At 28.5% G+C, this 25916-nt stretch overlaps 2 protein-coding genes across 5 annotated transcripts in view; one reads left to right on the forward strand and one right to left on the reverse strand.

Annotated features, from left to right (window-relative positions):
• Nucleotides 1-10599, forward strand: part of LOC107457067 (zonadhesin-like) — a 32827-nt gene extending 22228 nt beyond the window's left edge. Inside the window, exons 12-16 of the mRNA XM_016075114.3 lie at nt 1541-1708; nt 2759-2932; nt 6244-6417; nt 8063-8245; nt 9373-10599. Coding sequence (XP_015930600.1) covers nt 1541-1708; nt 2759-2932; nt 6244-6417; nt 8063-8245; nt 9373-10010 — 1337 coding nt within the window. The 3' untranslated portion in view covers nt 10011-10599. The remainder of the gene's footprint in view (nt 1-1540; nt 1709-2758; nt 2933-6243; nt 6418-8062; nt 8246-9372) is intronic.
• The window catches only part of LOC107457068 (MOB kinase activator-like 2), a 221308-nt gene continuing 205982 nt past the window's right edge, over nt 10591-25916 (reverse strand). For all 4 annotated transcript variants that reach the window (XM_016075120.3, XM_016075116.3, XM_016075115.3 and 1 more), the window contains exons 2-5: nt 22389-22552; nt 22146-22242; nt 18855-18979; nt 10591-14560 (exon numbers count right to left, since the gene is read on the reverse strand). In XM_016075120.3, coding sequence (XP_015930606.1) covers nt 13947-14560; nt 18855-18979; nt 22146-22242; nt 22389-22552 — 1000 coding nt within the window. In that variant the 3' untranslated portion in view covers nt 10591-13946. The remainder of the gene's footprint in view (nt 14561-18854; nt 18980-22145; nt 22243-22388; nt 22553-25916) is intronic.

Consider the following 25916-nt stretch of genomic DNA (forward strand, 5'->3'; position numbering starts at 1 on the left):
CTAAAATAACAATTTAATAGTAAAATTTGATTATTTACAATGTTAACATTCATTTTAGTAGAATGGGTAGACTCGCCCCATACGAGAGATTTGTCAGCAGTTCTATAAAAATATACAGTAACAGCGTAACTGTTAATATTTTCTAAAATCGATTTCACAGTTTTAAAGAGGGATAAATAGCGATTCCGAAACACCTATTAAAAGCCTTTTTTCTTTAATATTTACTAAAGTTTGACCAGTTGAAAGTTGACAAACTGAAAAAATGGGTAGACTCGCCCCGGTTTACGGTACGCTTATTCTAAAAGGAAACCAAATTTTCCTTTGTTCTGTAAACAAGGCTGTACTTGCCAAATTAGATATACAGTATATACTAAGTGTGAAAACATTAACGTACAGGCGATCACAAATTAGTATTTAGACGAAGCAAAACCATCAAAATTTAGGAATCACTTTTAAGGTGAGAGTGTTATCAAAAACGAATGAAACGCACAAAACTAAAAACCGATACCAAATATCAAAAACCTATGAAATGTATAGATGTTTCGACTTCTGATATTCTTTAGTTTCCTTCAGCAATCTAACATGTTTTTATATTTTTACTACCACCTTCCCAATTGTAAATCCCCCAATTTCGATAACGTTTTTTTCCACCTGAATCAGAGGTTCCCAAACTTTTTCTTCTCGTGGACCACTTTCAAAGTTTTACTATTTTCGGTAGACCCCCTGCTGCTACATTTCTACTGTATTCCCAAAACTCCTAAAGAATATCACCCTAAATTGGGGGTGTTAAGAAGAAAAAAAAAGTAGTACATTTTCTTGTGTCCTATTTATTAAAATAATACTTCGTAATTACTAAATATAATAATTACTAAAATAATAATCGATTCACTCACAGACACACTTTTATGTTCAAAATCCCGGAAACAAATGAGTAACGTTTTGTTCTTGGCATTCGTATTTATACTAATGTAGATTGCAAGCACAGCGCAAGTCGCATTTCATCCCTTTGCAGGTCTAAACAAGCATCCCGGATGAGTGGGAGCACGGGCGACACTTTGCAAGTCTAGACATGTGGTGTACACTTGTACTATTATCTATTGTTCTATTCAATTCTGTGTTTGAACTGAGTCTGGAATATTTTTGAGTACCTACCTAGTGAATGATGCTACCTGCCTACGTTGATAGGTAAAATCCAAGCCAAAATTTTTGTTCTTTGTTATGAAAACCAAAAAATTTTTCGTAGACCCCTACTTACAACTTGTGAACCCCTGTTTTCTTTTCACGTCTATGTGGGTGGACCCCCGTGTGGTCTCCTATGGACCGCTGAGGTCCACCTGGACCACTTTGGGAACCTATGACCTAAATACTGATTAACAACCTCAAACTTGCATACTTTTTGTTTAACCAAAATGTTAAGATTTTCAAGAAAGAAATATATTTTATCTTCAGGATATCCTTAAGAAAAAACAAAATCTGTAATATCTTGATTTTTAAATATTTCAACAAATTTCGTCATAATAACCATACATATTTTATGCAGAGTGTTATGACTATGAAGAATTCAAAGAATGTGGTTCTTCGTGTCCTTCCACTTGTACTGACAGAAATCCTACTTGTACATCACAGTGTGTAAGAGGATGTTTCTGCAAAGCTGGTTACATTAAAGATTCGAATGGAAAATGTGTATTGCCTTCTCAATGCCCACAAAGTGAGATATTTTTTTAAATTAAAGTTATTTTATATTCCTAAATGTTTTGAATCCATGATAGTTTTTAGGATCACTTGAAAATCATAATTCAAATTATTTGTAGCAAAAAAATACAAAAAATCCAATGTACAGATACCGTGTTGGTCTCATCCCTTACCATCTTGAATTTTTTTTCTTTTTTTTAAAATATTCTTAACAATCTTTTAATGATACGATCGAACATTAATCAACAGCAGTATACCAATCAAAAATGGTGGGAAATCAAGAGGTTTCATATTAGATAAAAAAAAATAGTGATTGAATTTTTTTTAAACTGTGTATATGCCCTTGTGGTTTAATTTTGGTACTAGTAGATTTTGATGAATCCGGTTTTCGAAGATTTTTGAATGACCCTTGAAATTTGATGTAAAGGTCCACTGAAAATATTTATGTCTTAATAGTTGATGTGAAAGTATCAGTACATAAAATAATGGTCTGTGCCGTGAGTCACTAGTATCATTTTAAAAAAAAATTATCGCTTGTAAATTGAGGTGTTTTTCTCAAAATTTTAGAAGTTCTTTAGTTTTTACCTCCGAAAATTCGGGAAAAAAATTTCGCTTTAAAAAAAGAAGAAGAAGAACAAAAAACAAGAAGCTAATAATTTCATCGAAAGAACGTGTCGTAATAATTTTAATTTAAATCGTATATTTCAAGCATCGAACCATGTCTATCTTATAGAAAAATGGCTTTTGATATGTAAATCTAAAAGCAAATCGGGATTATATTATTTAGACTCATAGTATACAAACCAATTCTTTTTTCAAAATATTAAAATTTTAAGTGTTATGAAAATGTGCAAAATTAACGTGACAAAATATTTTTTCTTTCCAAATTTAAATATGAAATTCAATGACAAAATATCTTTTCCTATTAAGTGAAGCTCAAAATTCTTCTTGGACAATTTTCTGCAAAAAAAAGAAGAAAAAATTCTCAGCTTTTTAAATAATATATTCATTATCCACGACCTGTGGTCACTAATAATGCATTTCAATTTGTATATCACGCCTTTAGCATGTCCAGAAAATGAAACTTATCGACTCTGTGGCACAAGCTGTCCCATTACTTGCCATAACATTGGAAAATCAGTTTCTTGTCGGCAACATTGCGTCAGAGGATGTTTTTGCAATGATGGATACGTCAGAGGTCCGAACGGTACTTGCATAACACCTGAATTGTGCCCAATGAGTAAGTTTTAAGGAAATAACATTTTTACTTAAGTTATAAAATATGGAAAAAAACACTTTAAATGTTGAAAGATTTACATTTAAAAAATATATTATTTTTTCAATATACTAACAAACTAAAAATGTTGATAAATTAAAAATGTGATAAAACTTTTTCAAATCATTATTAAAAAAATATTACTATATTTTGTTTAATTAATATTTTGAAACCATTTCAAAATATAATTCTGCACTCCATTCACGGTATATTAATATATTAACTTCATGGAAACTGAGATTCTACTCTTTGATATTAGGTTAGCATTATTTACTAATATAAAATTCCAAGACCCATATTCAAACCAGTTAAAGTGACCTTTATAAAGACAAGAACATGAATATCATGTTCACACCTGAAATATAACTCTGTTGTCATATTGGCTGATTTTTCGGATATTGGCTGGCAACTAGGGAGTTGTTGTTGTTGGCGTATGCCTGTTAAGGAAGAGGGGTGCGATTGTTCTTGTTTTCCAGTGGCACCATCTATGGCCAAGAATTCAATTTCTGCCACACCCGTTTATAGGGTGTGACCCATTCATTCATCCACAGACCGCAATTTTGACCTGAATCAGAGAACGATCAATCTCCAATTAAGTACACCCAGAGGTATTGATTTGTTACGGGAACATGGAGGACTTTGCGACTCGACAGATTTAACGTGCATCAGTCACCATTTTACTACACGGGGAGTCTTCAGCCGTTGGGGTTCGAACCCACGAACTCTCGGACATGGGCCCAGCGCCCTAGTGGAGAGAACCAGAGACCCACTACTCACCTCTTAATGTCCGAGAAATCAACCATTATGGCAGCGACAATTTATAGGGGTAGACAGTTATCATATTGAAGACCTATATACTCTTCCAGGTCTTAGAAATAGGCAGTGTATCGGTGTAAGAAATAGGGATGATGTCTTGGATCTCTATGTTCGCTTTTTCAGAGGTGCAGATAGTAATACTTTCCTTTTAATGTACAGTGCGCCAAAAAAGAAACGGACCACTCTGAATAACTTTTGCTCTAATGATCGGATCTTCACGTTTTAGGATTCATTTCTAATGGCACGAGGGGATGCCTTCAAATATGCTACTTATTTAATGCATACGATATTTTACATAAAATCAGACACTAAAACGTACTTTCTCAGACTTTTTTTCGACGGATTTGGATTTCTGACACCCTAATTATAGGGAGTAGCCTCAATCTAAGAAATATGGTTCTAATAATTAGGTCAGGAGACCAGTCCAATCTTTTGATCACCTAATGATAACATTAGGGTTTTAAAAGTTTTACTTTTTGCGTATTTCGCCATGTCTGGATAAATTTTTAAGCGAATTGAAATTGTTTTTGCACACAATTATAAAATGCGTTTATCCACAAATAATTCATGCAAAAAATAAATTTTAGTAAATATTTACTATTTTTTGAACAATTTTTGAATTGTAAGGCATCTAATTTTACATGGCAGAATACAAAATTTGAGTGAAATTGGTTGCTCCTAAGAAATCGAATTTTATATAAGTCGTATATTTAAAACTCGATTTCTCAGGAACTATTCAGCCGATTTCATTCAAAATTTGTATTTCGCCATGAAAAATTAGATACTTTAAAATGATGTCAAAAATTGCGTACCTTGCAATACAAATTTTTTTTTTTTGCTATTATTAAATAATATAACCTAACAAAAAATAATGAATATTGACTAAAAAATTTTTTTTGCATGGATTTATCTTTGGATAAACGAATTTTACAATTGCGTGCAAAAATTTTTCAATTTCCTAAAAAGTTCTCGTTATATGGTAAGTACGCAAAAATTAAAATTAACATAGGGGGTCAAAATTTTGAACCGCTCTTCTGATCAAACTATTAGGACCATATATTGAGGGTTAGAAATCCGAATCTGTCGAAAAAAAGATATGTTTATTCAGAGAAAGTACGTTTTTGCGTCTGATTTCGTAACCTAAAATATCGTCTGCACTAAATGAATAGCATATTTAAAGTCACTCCCTCAAACCACTAAGAATGAGTTCTAAAACGTGAAGATCAAAAGTTTCCAGGGTAGCCCTTTTTTTTTTTTTTTTTTTTTTTTTTTTTTTTTTTTTTTTTTTTCCTTTTGCGCACTTTACTACAACGACACATCTGGCCAGCGATTCTCTGGAAACTTGTGACATTTATCGTAGTAAATAACCAGCTATGAAAAAAAATGATTTAAAAACTACGGTTTTCTTATTTAAATTATATTAGAGGAGAATTTCCCTCGCTCTGCTCCCTCCCTCGTCAACTTTCACAGAACACTTCGCCAGGTCTAAAATTGAAAAAACCTATATTTGTTTTAAATTTTAAAGCAAAATTAGATTTATCACTTGCATTTTTAGTAGTTAAAAATGGAAATTCCAACCCAAAATATGTTATTTCAATTTCTTTTCTCTTTAAATTATTATTTCAATTTTTCCGCCATTTAATAAATTATAAAACTATTAAATGCAATCTGATAAAAAAAAAAATGGGTAAATACACAAATTCAAAATAAAAAATAAATAAAAATATGGAATTAAAAGCCGAAATCGAATTTCAGCCTGAAAAATTTTAAAAGTTGAATTTTCTCTTTTAATTCTTATCCGGCATTAAAAAATACAATATGAGAGCGATAAGGTTGGCGAAAATTTACTAAAGCTGTGGCGGTAGTAACATGTTTTAACATATATTTCACATTACTTCTCAAAATTGAAAAAAAAAATTTAGAACTAGTAAAATAAATAAGAAGTTTATAGACAGGATTTTTTTATATAAATATATTTTATTTCACAACATTATTAATTTTCATACGCAAAATGATTTTGTGAACAATAGGCAATTTTAGAATTAATGTCTTAAGAGAGCTATGTATAGTAAATTTATATTCCAAATACGATGCACTAATTCTTATGCATGTATTAATTTTTAAAGAATTCTAATAATAAAATGTCTTATATCGAATCAAAATACCTTGCATCTGTTTAAAAAGAACCATCAATTTTATAGCTCTGTTAACAAACTTAATTTTTAAAACGAGGCCCACCATGCCCTACCTTCTATGACCCAAATTAGCACTATCAGTTCGTTTTAGTGTTCTAGATCGATAAATTTGCACAAATTAGTAAGCAGTGCCCTCTGTACTCAGCAGAAAAATTCTCTACAATTTTAGCTAGTTCTTAAACACTTGGAAGCCAGTTTATACAATAATCTATGGCTTACAAATTGTTATATAAAATAAAGTGGACTTTTTCAATCGATTTTTAGGATGTGAACATAATGAAGTGCTGAAAGAATGTGGTACAGCATGCCAGCTCACTTGTGCAAATCATACAAATCCTGGGCCCTGTGCAGCCCCTTGTGTCAGAGGATGCTTTTGTAAACGTGGTTATGTACGAAATGTAAAGGGGAAATGCATTTCATCAAATCACTGCCCTACACGTAAGCGAATAAAATTGAACTCATTTATAAGTTTTACAAAAAATACAAATGGGCTTTTAAAGGGGTCAGTTAAATTTTTGTTCAAAATCATTTATTTATTATTTTAGGATAAGGCGACTGGAAATTAAATCCTATCAATCTCTTTAAAATATTATTTTAGCATAGACTAGTTAAAAATTTAACAATGGGCCTGTTCAAAGATAGGATTTTATTCGCTTTCAAATTCTATAATAAGCAAAGAAGTATCATATTTGTTTTTGAATTTGAATAGATATTTTTTTGATAAAATCATAAACGCTAGATTTAAAAATAAAATAAACTATTCTCTGTAAAGCGATGCCATGTTCGATTAGTAGTAATGAAGTGTTCCATAAACTTAATTCAGTCTATGCAATCAGGTTTAAAAAAGAGGTTCTGTCTAATGAAAATTAATTTTAAAAAAAACCTGGACTAAAAGATTACAAGAAAATTTTATTCTTAATTATTTATTTATACTACAAATACAGAATAAGAATTTCATTTTATATATTTTTCGTATGTTTATTTAAATAAAGTATGCTATATGCAAATAATTTTACTTTTTTTTAAAACTGTATGAATATTGATTTTTAAAGTAGCAAAACAATGTTTTTAAATATTAACAAGAAATCGATATCCCAAAATTATTTAAAACTGGTTATTTTAAAATTTAATTTATAAAAATATATTTTTAAGTACATTGTAATAAAACAAGAGAAAGAAGAAAAAATTTCCTTTCTCAATTTATAGCATTTTTGTCTGTGGATTCAAGAACTGCTTCGAATAATGCATGTCTTCTAATTTTTAAATTGGAAATGAGAAATAAGTTTTATATATAGATATTTATCCAGGAGCATTTCAATTTGTGTGTCACTTGGATATTCATACTCCGATTATGATGGTTAAATAAAATTAATTTGATCTTTTTAAATCCTGCATCTATTTGTCCTACTCGCCCGACTGCCACCTTTAAATTTATATATATATAAATTTAAATATTCTTGAAATTTTGTTTCCTTGGTGGTCTATTTTGGGGGCAATCTGTATACCTGAAAAGACTTTTAATACTGGCCAATTAAACTTAACTTTTAATATTATAAACATATAATCATTTCAAGAACAACTAAAAATGTTAGCTTATGGTTGATAAAAGGATATTCTCACAGGGATGTTGCAATTATTTCATTGTTTTAATGTCAGATAATGAAAAAAAATAATTTCCTTGGTATGACTTTTTAAACCTTTAATAGAAAAGTTGTATGTCTTAGAAAGGATACATATTTTGAAAATTACCATTTTAATCTGCATCTAGGGTAATCATAAAATCTTTAGTGCATCCTAACTAATTCTGAAACAAACAGGCAAACAATCATAGACATCTCAGCTAAAATGTGTGCTATCTGTGTGTAAACTTGTACATTTTATGCATAGTTAGTTGCAATTATATAATAAATTACATCAATTTTAAACTAATTGTGATTTTTCATTTCAAAATTTTAATTTAGTCCAATTATTTTTTTACTGAAAAAGTAGTTACAATTTTTTCAATGTTTTTAATTTGAGAAATTCATAACTAAAAAATTTATTAGTAAAAGGTATAAAGAATTGCTTAAATTTCCTTTTATAGGATGTAAAGAATACGAGGTTTTCACATGTAGCGTTCGATCTTGTGAAGCAACATGTGATGACGATGATGACTTTTCTCGCCCTTGTACAGATAGATGCACCAATGGGTGTTATTGTAGGACAGGTTTTCTAAGAGCACCAGATGGAAATTGTGTACAACGAAGCAGGTGCCCAAGAGAAATAAGTGAGTATCATAATTGACTATAACTAATGAAAAATTTCAGAGCCTTACTTAGCATGATTTTAAACACAACAGGCAAAATAACTTCAAATTAATATTGAAATTTGGTAAAATCTAGACAAAGTCATACATGTTTTGAGCATTAAAGATTTTGGATAAGAAAGATTAATTTTATGTATGTAAAAGAAAGTATTGTATCCTAATAAGAGTCACATTTGGAGTTCAGACTTTTTCTTCTTCATATTCAGAGAGTATGTAAAAACGAAAAAAAAATGTGATTTAATTGGAAAATCAGATATATATATTTCATTAACTGATTTTTTTTCCACCAAAAAAGTCATAAAAATATTATACTTGAACTTTAATTTGTACAACTATTTGATACTTTGACTTGTAGCCTCCAACTTTCCAAAACTTCTTTTGCTTCTTCTTTACTAATAAGTGAAAGAAATTTTCACTGGGATTTTCCATTGAAATTTTCTTTACATGATGGAATGCACTTTTGAATTAGCTACCCATCATTATCATTTAATGTTCCAATCATCAAACCTTTTTTTCCCTATTTGATCACTGTTCTCCCACAATGCCACATACAGCTCCTGGGGTAATTTATTTTCTCCCAATTCAAAAAATAGTCTTTGAATATGAAATCACAGTATGGGATGTTTCTTCCTTGTGTATTATTCTTTCGTCTTTCTCTGAAACAGCAGTCATAAAAAAAGTGATAAATATACTAAAGGAAAAAAAAAGGTATTTCAATTTTCATTTCATATGTCTCTATCCAACTTTTTAAAATATTTTTCAGTGTCCCTCAGAGTATACCATATTAAAAGATAAATATATTAAGATTCTTATTTAAAGGGTTCAGGACCAACAGAATTACCCCTTAAATTGAAGATGGCCTTTGATTAGAACTGTCCCTTACATGGGGAATTACTGAATTTTTAACAAACAATATTCAAATAAATCTTAATTATTAGTTACAAGATTATAAAATCATTTTTTTCAATTATATTATTGAACTCAATTAGATTAATTGAAGAATTTAATGGTGCTAAAGTGGCTATATACTGGTCTGATAAAAACTAATGTAATTTCCCATTACATATCACATTGTTTTTTCTTTAAAGATTTTGATGGTCGTAACAAAGGAGAGGAAGAAGGAAATGATACTGATGCATTATCTTCAAATCGGGATGAAACAAAATCTTCATTAACGTCAAAAGCTCCATTAATAATGGAAGACACTTTAACAAAAGGGCCAGGAGCAAAGGAGCCCTTAATAACAGATGTGCCATCAATAACAAAAGCTCCACCAACTAAAGATATATTAACAACAATAGCTCCATTACCAAAAGCTTTATTAACAACTAAAGTTAATTTGGATCTATTAACAAAACTTGATGAAGCACTACCAGTTCTCCCTGTATCTCTTCCAATTGTTGATACACTACTAGATGAAGAGGTTTCTACCCCTGCAAATGCTGGACAGGCTTCTTTGTCAACTGCTTTGAGTTCTATCAGTGCAACAAAGGAAACTTCTCAATTGTCAATAACAGAAAAACCAACAATGGCTGTGACAACCAATTTGCCACAAAAATCCTCAGATAATCCAACCATAGCTATGGAACCAATGACTTCTCAAACACCGATTCAAAGCTTAAGCTCTTCAAAACAAACAAGTTTGGCTAGTACAGAACTTAAAAGCTCAACTCTACCCATGAGTGTGGATTCAACTTCATCTGCAATGATTGGCACCACTGTGTAGTATCGCTCATAAATATAAATTTCAACCATCTGGTTTACACAAATATGAGTACTACATATAACTACGTCTATTGTTTCAAAGTTTTAGTTCCTGAACTTCAAAAATATGTTTATTAACTTAAATAATTTTGAGATCAAGTATTGCTGAGTTAACCGAAAACTGTTTATCAATCAAAATTGAAAAGTTCACCGAAAGAAAGCTAGCTAATTTATTGTAATATGAAATACTTTGAATTGTAAGGATATTTTTAAAATATAATATTCCTTATATTTTACTGAGAAATAATATAGAACAGGTTTTAATATTACAAAGCAGCAAGTTTGGAAGTATCTCTTTGCCGTTCAAAGTATTTCATTTTGTAACATAAAATAAAAATTTGTGTTTTTTTTAAAAAATTGTTTTAAACAATCTTAAGGCATTTTGATAGGTTAAAGTAGTAATTCAGTTTTTTTTATCAACCTCAAGGCTTTTTCTCAAGCTATGAATTTCTAATAGCTATTTCATATGTCTGTGTTTTTAATAAAAAGGCAAATATGTAGTTTGGTATTGATGTAAATAAATGATTTCAAGCAATTATAAATACAGCTAACATACTATTTTATTTCATTTCTGTGACTAGTATCTTTCATAAAGTTACAGGACTGTACAAGTGCAGATTGTGCAACATACTTGAGAGTCCCTCAACAAACTAGAATTATGTGCACAATCTCTAACAACCAGCAAATATTTTTTTTCTTAAACATCTTATCTTCTTCACAAATACAGTTGTAAATTAACATTTTTTGATAACATGTCGAAGCCAAGACTACAAAATATTAAACAACTTAATTTTTGACTCATGAATAATTAAAAATGAATATGAAGTACAGTCCATAAAATTAAGAGAAGTAACTTGTAAAAACAATTCAATTTCCAAGAAACATAAATGTAGTTTAAACCTGTTTCATTGAAGCTCAATCTCACATCTTTTGATAAGTAGTCCATTTTAAATGTGATTACAGGTTTGTTTTATATATGTAGCTGGTTTCTTTATACAACAGTGCAATTCATTTTTTATCACAACCACAAGGACATTTTCTTATGAAGAATAGAAATAAGTTAAAATGAAATGTAAATAAAGCAAATTTTCTTTAAACACATATTTTTTTAACTATACACATAATTACAATCATTTTGATAAATAACAAAAAAATCAGAAAAATTAAGCAATGAAAATGTATAATCTCACAGATTTTGAAACACAGTCTACTAAATTGCACAACAAAAACATCTATAGTTTCATTGTAATGGTAATACAATACCAATGTAAATCAAATAAAAATTGCTTTGTCCTCAAGCCATTTTAAAAATTTATCCTGAAAGTACTTCAAGAGAAAAAAATTGTAAAGAAAAAGGCTTTATTACTAGTACAACAGAAGTTTAAAATAAATATTAGTGAACAAGTGTTATTAATGAACAATGTCCATCAAAGCCCAATCTATGAAACTATCAGAAAGAAGCAAAAATCATATTTATTTAATCTAAAACCCATAAAACCATAATATTCAAAGCCTGTATTTTAAAAATATTATAATTATACACATCTTTTAAGTTTTAATAAATCTTATGAATGATATTTCAAAAACATCAAGCATAAAGTTAAGCTTCGAAAGCCAATGTCCTCTTTAAGGGAAATAACAAGTGACTAAACCAGTCAACTTTTTTTTTAAAATAAAATATATATTATGTACAAAAAACATTTAATGCAACACCTAAGTCGATAAATTAGTCACAGTCATATCATTGCCACATAAGTCGTATCTAGTTTGAATAGGCACAGTCCTCTTGTTAATAAAGAAGTTATTATAACTTCACAGATGTCAATGGGCATCTGTAAAAAGGGTACTTTGGACCCTCAATTCAACAGTTTATTTAGTTGTGGAAGAATATTGTTTTATTAACATTTTTCAAAGTTTAAAAATAATACAACCAACCGAATTAAAAAAACAAGGTCTTTCGCTACAAGTAAACATTTTATGTTAAAATTTCATAATACCAAATATATCGTTAAAGATATGGGTTTTGAGATATAATTTTTTTTAATAATTTACTTATGGGAAAAAGAGCAAGTACACTCAAGGTATAGAAAAACACAAATTTTCTAGAAATATCAGTTCTATGCACAATGATCACAGACTCATGAAACAGTCATACATGCTATATAATGTCCATGCTGTTTTGTCAAAAGGCCAACATTTTAGCAATGGATTCTATCACAACTGTTTTATCCACGTAGGAAATAACCACAAGTGCAAGCCACCCTAGCCATCCAAGAACCTTTTTTTGTTCTCACCAAAAAAAAAAAAACTAANTCACCAAAAAAAAAAAAAAAAACTACAAGCAATAATTTTGTGAAAAAGAATTCTTTACCCATTTAAATAAAAAAAGTTTATAATTGATATAATTAAAGTAAATAATTAAGTACCAATTTTGACAGTTATCAAAACAAAATTTGATTAAAACAAACCAGACACTGGTTTAGAGGAGTAATAACAATTGTGTTTAAGATTCACATGAAACTGCAAGAAGACCATAGCTCTGAAAATTCTTATCTCTTTTGATAAAATGTCAGACTTCACACGATGAATCATGCACATTACTGTATCACAAGAAGGCACATTTGAAAAAATGTACAATTTTTGGTAAGTTTCTAATGTTTGTCTTTAAAGAACATATGGGTGTTCTACACAACAATTAAACTGCCTAACGAATGCTACATGCAAGTTTATATGTATTGTCTCACTTCTATTGTCATACATGTATAAATATATATCAGTTGAAAAAATTATAACAGGCACTCACACTTTTATCAATTCCCGAAAAATATACTAGAGTTAAGTTACTTTTATAAGTAAATGGAATATTTTAATGCATTTAAAAAGACAGCGCGGTTTCTATACTGCAGCTCTACAAAAATTTACAGGATAATATATCCCTTTGATTTTTATCTTAAACAAAATAAATCTCATTATTTTTGATAAATACAAGTTACATATGTTATATGTATTATTAAGGGCATTCTTGATTATTTTTAAGCATTATAACTGCACTTGGCTCAGTGATTTAATGAAAAAAATATTGTTTCCTATCTACAAAGCAGTGATTGTCACACGTTGTCATTACTTGAATTAAACAATAAGTAATGACCTACGTCAATGTATACATGAAAAATTACTATACACTTAAACCAACCCTATTCCTCAACCACATGTTTGAATCTAGCATAAATTGTGTGACTGCATCATTTTGGTGTAAATAGGGAATTAAATACATAGTACAAATATTTTTCAAACATCTATCATAAAATGATGAAATTATTATTAAACTATTTTTTAATTTTAGTAAATTTTAAGGAGCATGAATTAAAAAAAATTTATATTGGTTGATAGCATTCACAAAATTTATACTCTTTGCAGTAGTGTAACTTTCATATCTATGAAAACTACATTTCACATAAGCTATCATTACAGTCTAAAAGAGCTACAATATCATAGAGAGAGATTTGCTAAGAATTAGTACCAATGCATGTTGGAATAGAAACTAATCGGGTTATATTTTTAACACTTTTATTATGAAAGTCTGTATGCACATTTAAAATATTCAAAAAAGTCATCTTAACTTTTTTTTTTAAATATTAAGAAAAGTAATTCGTTTAAATGTTGATAATTTAGTTATTTAATAAAAATGATAAAGCATTTAATGTTTGATTTATTTTATAATTAGTTTGACAATTACTGATAGATTAAAAAATAATTTTTTTTTAAGGTTTGTTATTTTTTTTCTTTTAAATAGCAGCAATGAACTTAATTTCCTTTAACTATAGCATACAGACTATCACATTTATTGAGGTTTTGTATTGTTTAGTGGATGGCCAGGGTGAAAAATAACAAAGGTTTTCTATTGGAACTTTAAGGGTGAGGAACCAAAATTGGGTGTTGGCGGTGTGCCATGAGAAAATAAAGCAGAGTCCATAGCACATGAACCAGAACTTGAATGGCTTCCAGAACTGGACCGGGAATGTAAGGCCAATGAGATGGAGGAGGCAATCGATTGTGAGGATTGCGAATAGGTTGGAGGCCTCTTGGAGTTTTCATTACTTTTTGATACAGCACAGTCTTTTATTGAATCGGCTGCATTGGTATCCTCTATCACAGCAGTTGCAGCTTCATCGGTAGATGCTAGAGCGATTGCGCTAGTTGATGCAATTGCACTAGGTGTGGCAGTAGCACTTGCTTTGCTTTTATCCTCTGAATCAGAGGCAGCATCAGAATTATCACCATATAGTTTCAAAGCTACTGCAAGATCCCTAAGTATCTCTGTTTCTTTTTCCTCAACGATGTTAAATCGCTCGTTAAACAAAGTGAAGTGCACAAATAAAGAATTTAAATGAGCGTGCATATTTAAAAGCACGATTTCTTTAAAGTGAATATGATAAATATGAGCCAGGACATGAAATAGCAATCGTTGTATTTTCTTGACAATTGACTCAAAAGAACTAGGGAAGTCACGATCTGCAACAAAAAAAATTTATAAAAATTAATAATCTTAACATTGCAATTCCAAATAAATTCATACAATGTGATTCCAACAATTTTGTTATGTTATAAAAAAAACTTTAGAACTTTAATAACCACAGAATGCACAGTGAGGTAAATTTTTGTCTGAAGGTTATAAATAAAAGCACAGAGTTAGAAGCAAAATAGTTAATTTAGGTATTTGAAATGTTAAATTGGAAGTATTGTTAAAATTCATTTTAAAGAGATTATTGGTAAAATTGCTATAAATTTCCTATAGGAGTGAAAGAACCTATCTACAAGGGTTTTCTTTTTATTACAAAAATGAATTGTGTACTTAGGAGGAAATTTTTTACTGATATGATACTCTAATGATAGCAAATTAGTTATTCTGTAATAACCACAGTATCCAACATAAAGAAATGTATACCAATGAGGTAAAAAAATTATAGCAGGATTGTTTTTAATACTGATGTGAAAAATGCAGCTGAATAAATTGTTGATAAATCATTAATAAAAATATAAATCGACAATTTTAAATAAAACTTCTGGTGAAGATGGAAAACTGCACATATTCAAGATCCATGATATAGATTTGATAGGCTTTGTAGTGGACCAAAGAAAAAATCAGGAAAGCATTTTTCAAAAAAATCTGCATAAAATTCAAGATATTTTTTGGAACAGTTGACATAAACCAAATTTCTTTTAAAAAAGACAAATGACAAACTAAAAAAAAGTAAAATTTGAACTTCTTAGGTCATATTTTATCGCAAAAGAATAATATATTACAGTTAATTTCAGGATTATTTGTTTGGTTCAGAAAGTTTCAACAGTTTCAGTAAAATTTCATAAATGGAGAGCTGAGCAACTCTTAACGATTTGAGATCAATATACATAGAAAAATTTTTATAGTACTGTTTTTATCCCATAAAAAAGAAAGACTTTTTCTGCCTGTCTTGGTCAATGCAAGTGAAACTTGGATTCTTAATATAGACACTCAGTGCCCCCTGAATAATTTTTAAGAAAAATCCTTCGGATTATTTTTGGCTCAAAACAAGAGAAGTTGTTAACAAACTAGATATAACTTTGAGTTAAATAAGCAGCCACAGATAATACAAGTCATCTAGAACAATAGGTAAAGACAGCTTGGTCATGTCTAGGGAAGACTATAAATTAATGTAGCTATTGCAACTTTTAAAAGTACCTATGTAATCTTAGGGCCAGAGGGAGATCAAACAGACTGCTAGAGGACACTGTAAAAAACCTAAGTGCCTGGAAAGCGAAAATCGGAGACTAATCACCATAGATATGAAATCTTGAAAAATGCATGTAGTTGGGGCAGGCAAGGCCTACAAAGGGCTGTCGTGCTGATAAAAAAGAAGTTGCTTAAAAAATAACCAGTACCTATTAGCTAATATTCCTTTATACCAATTTTTAATTAAAATTTGTAATGAAAGATTTCTTTTATAAATTTTTTTTAAAAAAGTAGTGTCTCAATAATTTCAAAACAAAAACTCAATATGCAGCATTACCTTTTTGAAGAAAGGTAGAAAGGTAATTTAGTGGTTGATCCCTCAATTCAATATTTGAAAGTTCTGTGACATGATGTAATTACTGTTTTCTAGATTGGAATTGATCGTTTTGAGAATCAGATGAAAGAGATAAATCAATATTTGTGAAAGAAAAAAACTCTACCCTACAAGATTTTTTATTGCATATGCAGATATTAATTTGCTGATAGCCTCTGAATTCATCTCCATAAAAATTTGATAGTTTAGAATAATTAATTGTGTTTCATTTTTCATAAAATGATTTTATTTGCAAAAATTTTGTAATAAATCCAATGGGTTAGGAAAACCATGCATTATAACTAGCTAATGGTCCCCAAGTTGGTGACCATTAACAAGCATTATTAATAAAAATGAAAAGATAATGGATTGAAAATCTAAATCTTTCAATTCTTCAAATCAATTTGCAATTGTGTTCATAGAAAATAGGATGCTTTAGAGACACACAAAAATCAAGATTACCAGAACAAAAAGTTAAAAATAAGGACAAAATATTTTTCTTCAAGAATATCAAGACAACTACAAGCCCTGTATTCGATTACAAAATTTTATGTTTTAGATTAATAATTACAGTAAATCAAAGGTTTATTAGTAATATGGCTCATATATCTTAAGGCTTTGAAACAACAAAGCTTCTATGCGGCAAAATATCTAATGAATAATATTCATTCAGCAAGTTAAATACAACATTTTAATTATAGTATTTATACATAATTAATCAGACAAATTAAAATTGATTTTATATTCTTCACAACTTTGAAATGAAAATTGGAATCTTGCTTTCAATGAGACTCATAAAAGAATGTAATATTGCATGGAGAATTCATTACATGTATGCAGGAATTCATTACAAATTAACATAAATTGTTAGCTTAAGATTTAATTTCAATAGCAAAACACAAAGAAAACATTTATTATAAATAAGAAATTATAATGAATGTTATCTTTTTGAATATGAAGAGAGAAACTCTAAACATTTAAATGTAATTTTAAGAAAAAATAAGAAAAAAAAATAATTTAAAGTCTTTCGTTTTCAAAAATGAAATATCTTATAGAAATAAAAAAAAATTAATGAAAACCAATTAGTGACAAGATTATAAAGTGTTTATGGGCAAACAAACATGAACTGATTTTAAAAAATTTATATCCTCAAACAAATTACAAAAAACAACTTTTTGTAATTTCATCATTTGAATACTAACTTTCAAACATTTAAAAAATGTGAAATAAATAATTATGAAATCTGCTTAAACAATGATTAGTATTTTGACAACATCACATTCCTGTTACAGCCTGATGCTGGCCAAGGACCATGGATGTTAAGGCTCCACAATTTTGTGCCCAACAGCATGATTGTGGCAATGTGGTCAGCATTGTGCAAAGGTAGCCTTTACTTCAGACAAGCTGGTACCCAGCAATCTGAAGCTGGGTGGGCTTCAAGCCACCACTGGGGATCGAACCTCAGTTTTTCACAATGACAGTTTATTACTTTAACTAATGAACCATGGGACTCCTTAAATGCCAAAAAGCCATTTTAATATGAAATAGATTGAAGTTTTACAGATACAAGATTCTAAAACTAAACGGCTTTTATATTGAAATGAAAGCACTGCTTTTGACGCTGAGTAATAACTAGAATATATTTAACCTATACCTAATATTTTACTCCTAGACACCACTAATTAATAAGTATATTATTTTTCACAAACTTTTACTTAAGCAATTTTTAAAAAAATCATATTATTAAACTATAATTCTTTTTGTGAAATAAAATATACAAAGTAAAAACACCTAAGAACTTAATCATACTTCAGCCCATACAATTTAACTTCATCTAGTTAAGCAAAATTTTGTCAAATTATTAGATGTTTTGGTTTATATTTTGTCCAACCACTATTATATACGGTGAGCAAACTAACTTTCAATAAGAGATTGTTCTATCAAGCAAAAAATAAATGTAATAAAAAAAATTTGAGATGCAATAATAAAAATATTGATATATATAGCAAAATTTTATCTATTAACTCATACTTGGATAAAATAACACAATCAATAAAATATACAGCTTCATTTATTATTAAAAGACAAAAAGGAAACTAAATTTTTCAATTTTATGAGCTTCTCCCAGAACAAACTTCTGACAGAACATTTGAAAGCATGACTTAGGATCTAAAATGAGTTTTTGAAAAGTATATTTCAGATTGATTTATTAAATTGCTTTTTGTGAAAACTTAAAAGGAAATATAGTTATATATTAACCTTAGAACTGCAAGATGAGTCATTTTTGATTAAAAAAATTTTTGAGTTTCTTAAACAAATTTTCCAGTAATTGCTTGACAATTCTATACACAACTATGCCTTTTTCAATGTGCAAAAAGAACGATCCCAATATTGAAACAATTTGTTATAAATTAAACAATACAAATACATACCAAGTAAACGAAAACAAATCTAATTCACATTCATCTCATACTATAAAAATATAATAGTCTAATTTTTAAATGTTGTGATTGTCAAAATTCTTTTAAATCTAATGAAAAACAGAAATTTTGCAACAACTCAAAATATTTTAGAAATATCTCATGTTTTAACATTAGTTAGAATAAATAATTTATAATTCTTTTAATTGTTCAACACTACTTATAAATAAAAGCTTAAAAAATACCGTCTAAATGTAAAAATATTGATAAAAATAATGTGATGCATAAAAGAAATATACAAACCAAATTTTGTAGGAAAAATTGATTCATCATATAATGTTCTTTGAGTGAATGTCATAACACAATCAATGTACTGAGGAGCAGCAACTTTGCACTTTTTTCCTTTTTCATCAAACCACAGGTATTGCCTAAAATATAAAATTACAAATAAATAAACAAGAGAGTAGCTCAGATTCAAAACAGACTGGCAACTATAAAAATATCACGTTAGGTTTTTATAAATGCTTTGTTAAGTTAGTATTAAGTATGTGTTGTTGCATTTTTGCTAAGACTTAACAATAGGAACATACAATTTTATGGGCATAATTTTTAAATTTTCTAAAAGAAAACCGATGTTAACCCCTATTGCAGAGACTCCAAAAACTACAAATTCTCGGCATTGCCAGAAAATATTTTGCCTAGTGGTATTTAGTGTAATGTATTAGTACTTTAATAAATTAGAATTTAAAGAATTTTGTCCACCACTAAGCACAAGTAATTTTTTAATTGATACATATAAGGTCATATAAATGAATGCGTAAATTCGTAGGTTATAATAATTTTGCAAAAAAATTCTGTTTATTTCAAAATATTCTGCTTTAGTTCACTACCACTGAATAAAATGACAAGTAGCAGCCTCAAATAGTAACAGTCACTGATATTTTAACAATGCTTCTCATTTTTTCCTGGTTTCTCACTTTTTGTTTAAAAAAAAGTGGAGATTTTGTATATTTAGGCAAATCAAGTATTAAATTATCTTGTTAACAATAGATGTATGCATCTTTTATTACCTGGTACCAAAATGTACCCACAAATAAGTAACCATAACCACAAATTTATTTAAAATAAAGTCATATGTGCATTTCATTATTTTTACATTGATATTTTAAGATAATAGCACAAGAAAATTGCTTATATTGGATCTAAATCAAAAGCGTTTCTAATAACTTGAGTTAATTTGCTATCAAAATCAACATTTATATCAAGTAATACTTACTATATTTTATGCATAAAAAAGATATACAGTTTACAGGTTTTGCTATCTATAAAGATCTCTTTCAAATTTATTTTTGATTGAGAATATTACAAAATATAGAACTGAATGTCTTATAACCTGCATTACTTACTCAGGGTGGCCACTCAAATAAGATTTCTAATTTCCCTGATTTTTCCAGGTTTTCCAGATAAAAATCCTAAAATATCCAGGTTTTTGTTTCTTTTTTCTTATAAAGTGTAGGATGTGTACAAGAAAAGTGTCTATATTATAAAATATTTTATTCAAAATGTTTGTTTTTTTAACATACCTTTTAAAAAATAATTTATTTTGACAATTTGTCAAGATTTTTTTATTTATTTTTCAAATGTTTTGGTACGAAATTTTGAATCAAAAATCATATATTGACCAACAAAAGAGTAAAATTAAATATTAATACAGATATAGTTGGTTCTCAAAAAAATCATTTTTTTAAAATATGTTATAAAAGGTTAAAATGAAATAGAAAAAATTAGCATTAATGCAACAATTGTAATGATTTATCGACAAACATTGCTGTTAGTGATTGTAAAAAAATGTGTGATTGGTTGGTTTGCTGAGAAAAAATAGTTCACAGATTTCTTTGAATGGGAGTAGAAAAGCTTTCAGACAAAGAGTGCAATATAAAATCTATTATTATTAAATTATAACCAACTAATTTTTGGAGAATTTTATAAAGTTAAAAATACAAGAACATTTTGTCAAAATAAAAATAAAAAATTACCACCAAAGCATCGGAACAAACTTGAGCCATAAATGGATTCTGCCCAAGGACAGAATTTAGCACCCGTGGGAGAATTTTATGTGGCATTCTAGTTTAATGGAGCAAATTTTGATTCAAGCAAAGTATCGCTAAGTTGATGATAATTCAACTGTTTGGCGATACATTTCTGTTTAAAAAAAGTGGGTATAATGGATGAAATAATTTAAATTAGTGAAATTAAAAAAATTATCAAAGAAACAATTTCCAGCTTTTCTTTATAATTCCCTGATTTTTCCAGGTTTTCATCCAAATTTCCCTGATATTTCCAGGTTTTTTCCAGTATAAAAAAAATTCCCTGATAATTCCAGGTTTTCAAGGTTTTCCAGGTGGGTGGCCACCCTGTTACTTAAATGAATAAAAGTAAAATTAGGTAAGGACTCAACTTTATAGCAAATCCAAGCAAATATTATTATTTTTATTTTTTAATGACATTCAGCAGATTATCAAATATTTTATATAGCTAGAAAAATAATGGCAAAATAAAAACGAATATTAATATTGAATAGAAAAATTAAATGCTATAATAATAAAACAAGAAGAACTGTTAGATTTATTAAACTAACTGAAATTAGAAATTTTCACAACACAAAAAATAAAAGTAAACAGACTATCTTAAGGCAACATTTACTTTTTTTAAAACCTGATTAGAAATAGACCTATTATAAACTGTTTGGATAGCACATTTTTGTCACTAATTCACTAAAGACAGAATTTTTTAACAATGAAAAGTAATGACTAATAGTCTTAAGCAAAATTTACATTTGACTATTTCAAACTATATTTTATAATTTAAAACATTTAAATTATATTAACATTTAACATTTAAATTATATTAATAAACAGTGTAAATTATATTTTAAAGAAATCTTTATTTTAAAAAACTTTATAAAATTTTTTAAATATTAATTTAATATAATTTGACTAAGAAATCAAATTTTAATATTTTATACAGTTTACAACTTTCTTCAGCTATGTAGCTACCTAATATGAAATCCACCAATAAATGTAAGAAAATAATGAATAAATCAATAAATTACTTATTATTCTTGTGAATGTTACTTATTAAGGGTGTTAGCACCTAATGTTAAAATATAAGAAAATAGTGCATTCATATTTTATAAGATTAATGTGGGACAAGTTTGTATAGGAATTTCAGTTCAATACAAGACTTTCCCATTAAATAACAAGAATTGGGGATAGTTTTTTTTTGGAAACAAAAACAGGTGAAAACGCTCAGTCAATAAAAAAAAATAGATGCAAGAATATAAATATACTCACATAAAAACAGAACAAAAGTGCAATATTTGTAGGGAAGGGGGGAAAATACCCTTTTAAGCTAATAGTTCTATAAATGGTGGATTTTTTTTAAAAAAAAAAAAGAATTTTCAACTTTTAAATGCAAATCTTAAAAAATTTTTTCATTCTCATATAGAAAATTTGAATGCAAAGTTTACTTATAATTTAAATAACTTCGAGCATATTTTCTGAAATGCACAGTCAAGAAAAGAAAATTCCATACCTTCCATTTGGACCATTCATATCTGGACAACCTGACATTGTACAAAACTCAGATATAGTTCCATATACTAAATTTGTGTGATCAAAAAATGCTATTGCTAAAATAAATAAAAGAAAAGATTAATATTTTTTTCAATTGTAACTACAAATATTCAGAAAATAGTAAAATAATACAAGTTAAATAATAATAATCAATATTCAGAAAAGAGCAAAAAAATGCAAAAAATAAAATAATTATACATACTATGAGAAGCTAGCCATTCATTATATTCTATGCCAGGTGGCAAATCTATGACTTCTCTAAGCCTAGTTTCAGGAACACTACATTCCAAAACAGCTTGTTCTAAATAAAGTTTAGATTCTTCTTGAGATGTTGTAACAGCATCTTTTTCTTTGCGACGAGCCTTCCTGAAATTAGAAAGTATAACTTAATACTATGCTAAATCACACTATCAAAAAATAAATAAATATGAAGATAAATAATATTAAAAGAGAAATAATATGAATGCATTTGATGTGTCGTCTTAGTTCTTTATCTTCGATTCTAGACACATAAGAAAAGTAAAACACACCCTTTTTTGCAACCTAATAGAATGTTTTTTTTAAAAATATTTCTTTCAAAGTTATGAAGCAGTAGTATATGATGCTGCCATTTAACTAGCTGAATATATGCTCTTAGGATGCAAACAAATAAGGAAAAACTCAAATTATGTTTTTAATGAATTTTGAAATATACTTTTGATTATTTATATTAATAGCTATTTTATTTTTAATATTTTATAACCGTTGTTGAACAGTCAACTCAATTTTGAGTTTAAACACTATCATTGTTCAACTCTGAAGCATAGTAATTTTGAACTTAATCCATAAGACAAGAGAACACCTGGATCAAGTATTGGGAGAAATTTGTCTTCGTGGAGGACTTTTTGATGTAACTAACCCGCATATGACCACCACAAAAACCTCCCATGGTTAGCCTGATGGAAAAGGGACTCTGATCCATGATCCGTCTACCACTGATGATATATTACGCCAGCACTGTGGTTGGTGCGAGTCAGGTGCTGAATTTGTATTGACATGTCATTGCAGGGATTCAAACCCAGGTCACCTTATTGGGAGGTGAGTTCTCTCTCCCTTGAGCCACCACATTTTATATATAATTAGTAAAATATAACTTCAAATCTTGTTTAAATACTTTATTTTTATAATAAAGTTACAGCCCATACATATCAGGTAGTTAAATTTTATGGTGTTAGATACCGTACAAATATTTTAAAAATGCATCTGTCGATGCTATTCATAAGCAAATAAAAAAAATTCATAAGTTTTTAACAAATAATTGCATTTTTAAAAAAATTTAAATGTTTTATTTATTAAATATAGATCTGATAAAAATTTCTTTTCGTTTGTGCTAAAAAATGCAACATATTACAGATATTATAGAAATACATCAATCTATCAGATCCAACGCTAGCATCATTAATTTTCAATAAGTACCAAATAATGTAAAGCTAGTAACATTCACATGATTGTTAAGTACCAAATAATTTAAAGAATTCAAATATGAACAGACCAGAAGGGAACTTCACGAAGTGAGAAAACTTTTAACCTAATGATGAAGTTTTTACAAAGCTTTTTTTTCTTTCATGGTTTGAAGGAACTGAATAAGATATACCAATTAATTTAGTTTCGAAATCAAGCACAAAACCATACATTCTCTAAATATTAACTTATTTTCAATGGATTTAAGTTCTGAACAAAGCAAAGAAAGAGGGTAGCGAAAGAAATTTTGCATAGCGTTTCTCTTACATTAACTGCAACGATAATCTTATTTTCCAGCTCCTTAGAGACTCATTTGATGTGTTGGGAAATTTTTATGCATGCACTGTGAAGCTCTAAAAGCATTAGAGTTAGTGGGAAACTGTAATGCTATGAAAAATCTCTCTATTTTTAATAAAATGAGACCCAAAAAGTTCACTTACGTGAGAAATAGAATGTTCTCGTCTCTTATTTTTATCTATTTTTTTTTTTGGGGTGCGTGTTTTGCAAGAATCTGCGATAGTTTCATGCAAAAAATACTTTGTAATTGTGTTTCTTTATTAAATTTAATAATGGGCGATTCTATTTTAAATATATGATAATGAAGTTTTTACATAATGTTAAACTATGTTATTTTAAATGCCAAAATTCAAAATAAATTGGTTCCTGAAAATAATAAAAGTTTATTGTTGTAAATAAAAAGTTGCATTTTAAATTACTGATTGGATTTATTTAACCAATATAAATTTTGTCATTTAACATCACTAAGTTACTTCAACATAATACAAAAAAAGTTATATTATACAAATTTCCATTTTTTAATCATTAATAAGTAAAAAAAAACATTTAAAATGCTTTCTTGCATTAAATTAAATTAAGAACAAACAATTTTATAATTGTTTTCAAAAACAATTTTAAGTTACGAAATGCCAGTTGTTGTTGTCGGTCATTAAGGCTGGGGGGGGGATTGTTCTTGTTTTTCAGTGGCTCCATCTATGGCTAAGAATTCGACTTCTACTACACCCGTTTACAGGGCGGACCCATTCATACATCCATTTATTCGACCACAGATCGTAATTTTGACCTGAATCAGAGAACAATCAATCTCCAATTCAGTATCCCCAGAGGTATTGATTTGTTATGGGGACGTCGAGGACTGTGTGACCCGACTGATTTAACCTGCACCAGTCAACGTTTACCACACGGGGAATCTTCGACCAACTGGATTCAAACTCCCGCTCTCACAAACGTGAGTCTAGCGTAGCGCCTTGCCAACCAGGCTATCCCGGCCACGTAATGCCAGTGATATAATGAAATAAAATGATAATCCCTATACTTTTAGGGCCAAAAATCTGAATAAGTCAAAAATTTTATCGCCAATTTTGTCTTTTAATTAAAAATTGGCATTCAGTAATAAGTAAATTTCAGCCTCGCATCTTTAAATACACGGTATTCGTTATTAATAAAAACTCGAATGTTAAAACGGGTGAATAGGTTAGGAAGAAATAATACGTCAAATTTTCTACCTATCTATCTAACTTAGCTTTCAAAATTAGAATTGAAATATTGGAAAAACTAGAGAAATTTAAGAAATTTCATAAACGGAATGCTTGCTGTATGCCAATTAATCACATTGCGATCTAATATTCTTCTAGTATGTATTACAAAATAAAATTCATGCAAAAATGTTAGTAAGACATATTTCCAAGTTATTTACAATATTTATAAGCAACAAAAAGTTAAATACCAATAACTTGTATTGTTGTAGAAAAGCTTTATAAAATATTACTGTGATGCCTAACAATTTAATTGTATGTATAGGTTATTTAAGACTGTTTAAATAAACAGAATTTGCTGCATTGTAGAAGCAGTTTGGAACCAAAATTTCTAAACAAAGCACTATTTTTCATCGAGAAAATATTTGCAAAAACAAAAACGAAAGGAAGAGGGTCTAAGTTGAAATGATACCTTACATCCTTTTAGTCTTGGCTTATCAGGAAACAGTAGCATCCCGGAAGCTCTTACTTCCGGTCCTCCCGTTTTTTCTTTTTTTTTACTAGATTAAAAAGTTTTCAGATTTTCATTTAAAGTGTATTTTTCATTAATTATATTGAAAAGCCCTCAATTAACCATGAATTTCATAAAATAGTTATAAAATAGCATTTGATTATATTTTGAGGGGAGAGTTATTGGTAAGCCCTCGTCCATTAATTAATATAATATTTGGATCAAT

The sequence above is a fragment of the Parasteatoda tepidariorum genome, chromosome X1, assembly GCF_043381705.1.
Source record: "Parasteatoda tepidariorum isolate YZ-2023 chromosome X1, CAS_Ptep_4.0, whole genome shotgun sequence".
Lineage (NCBI taxonomy): Eukaryota > Metazoa > Arthropoda > Arachnida > Araneae > Theridiidae > Parasteatoda > Parasteatoda tepidariorum.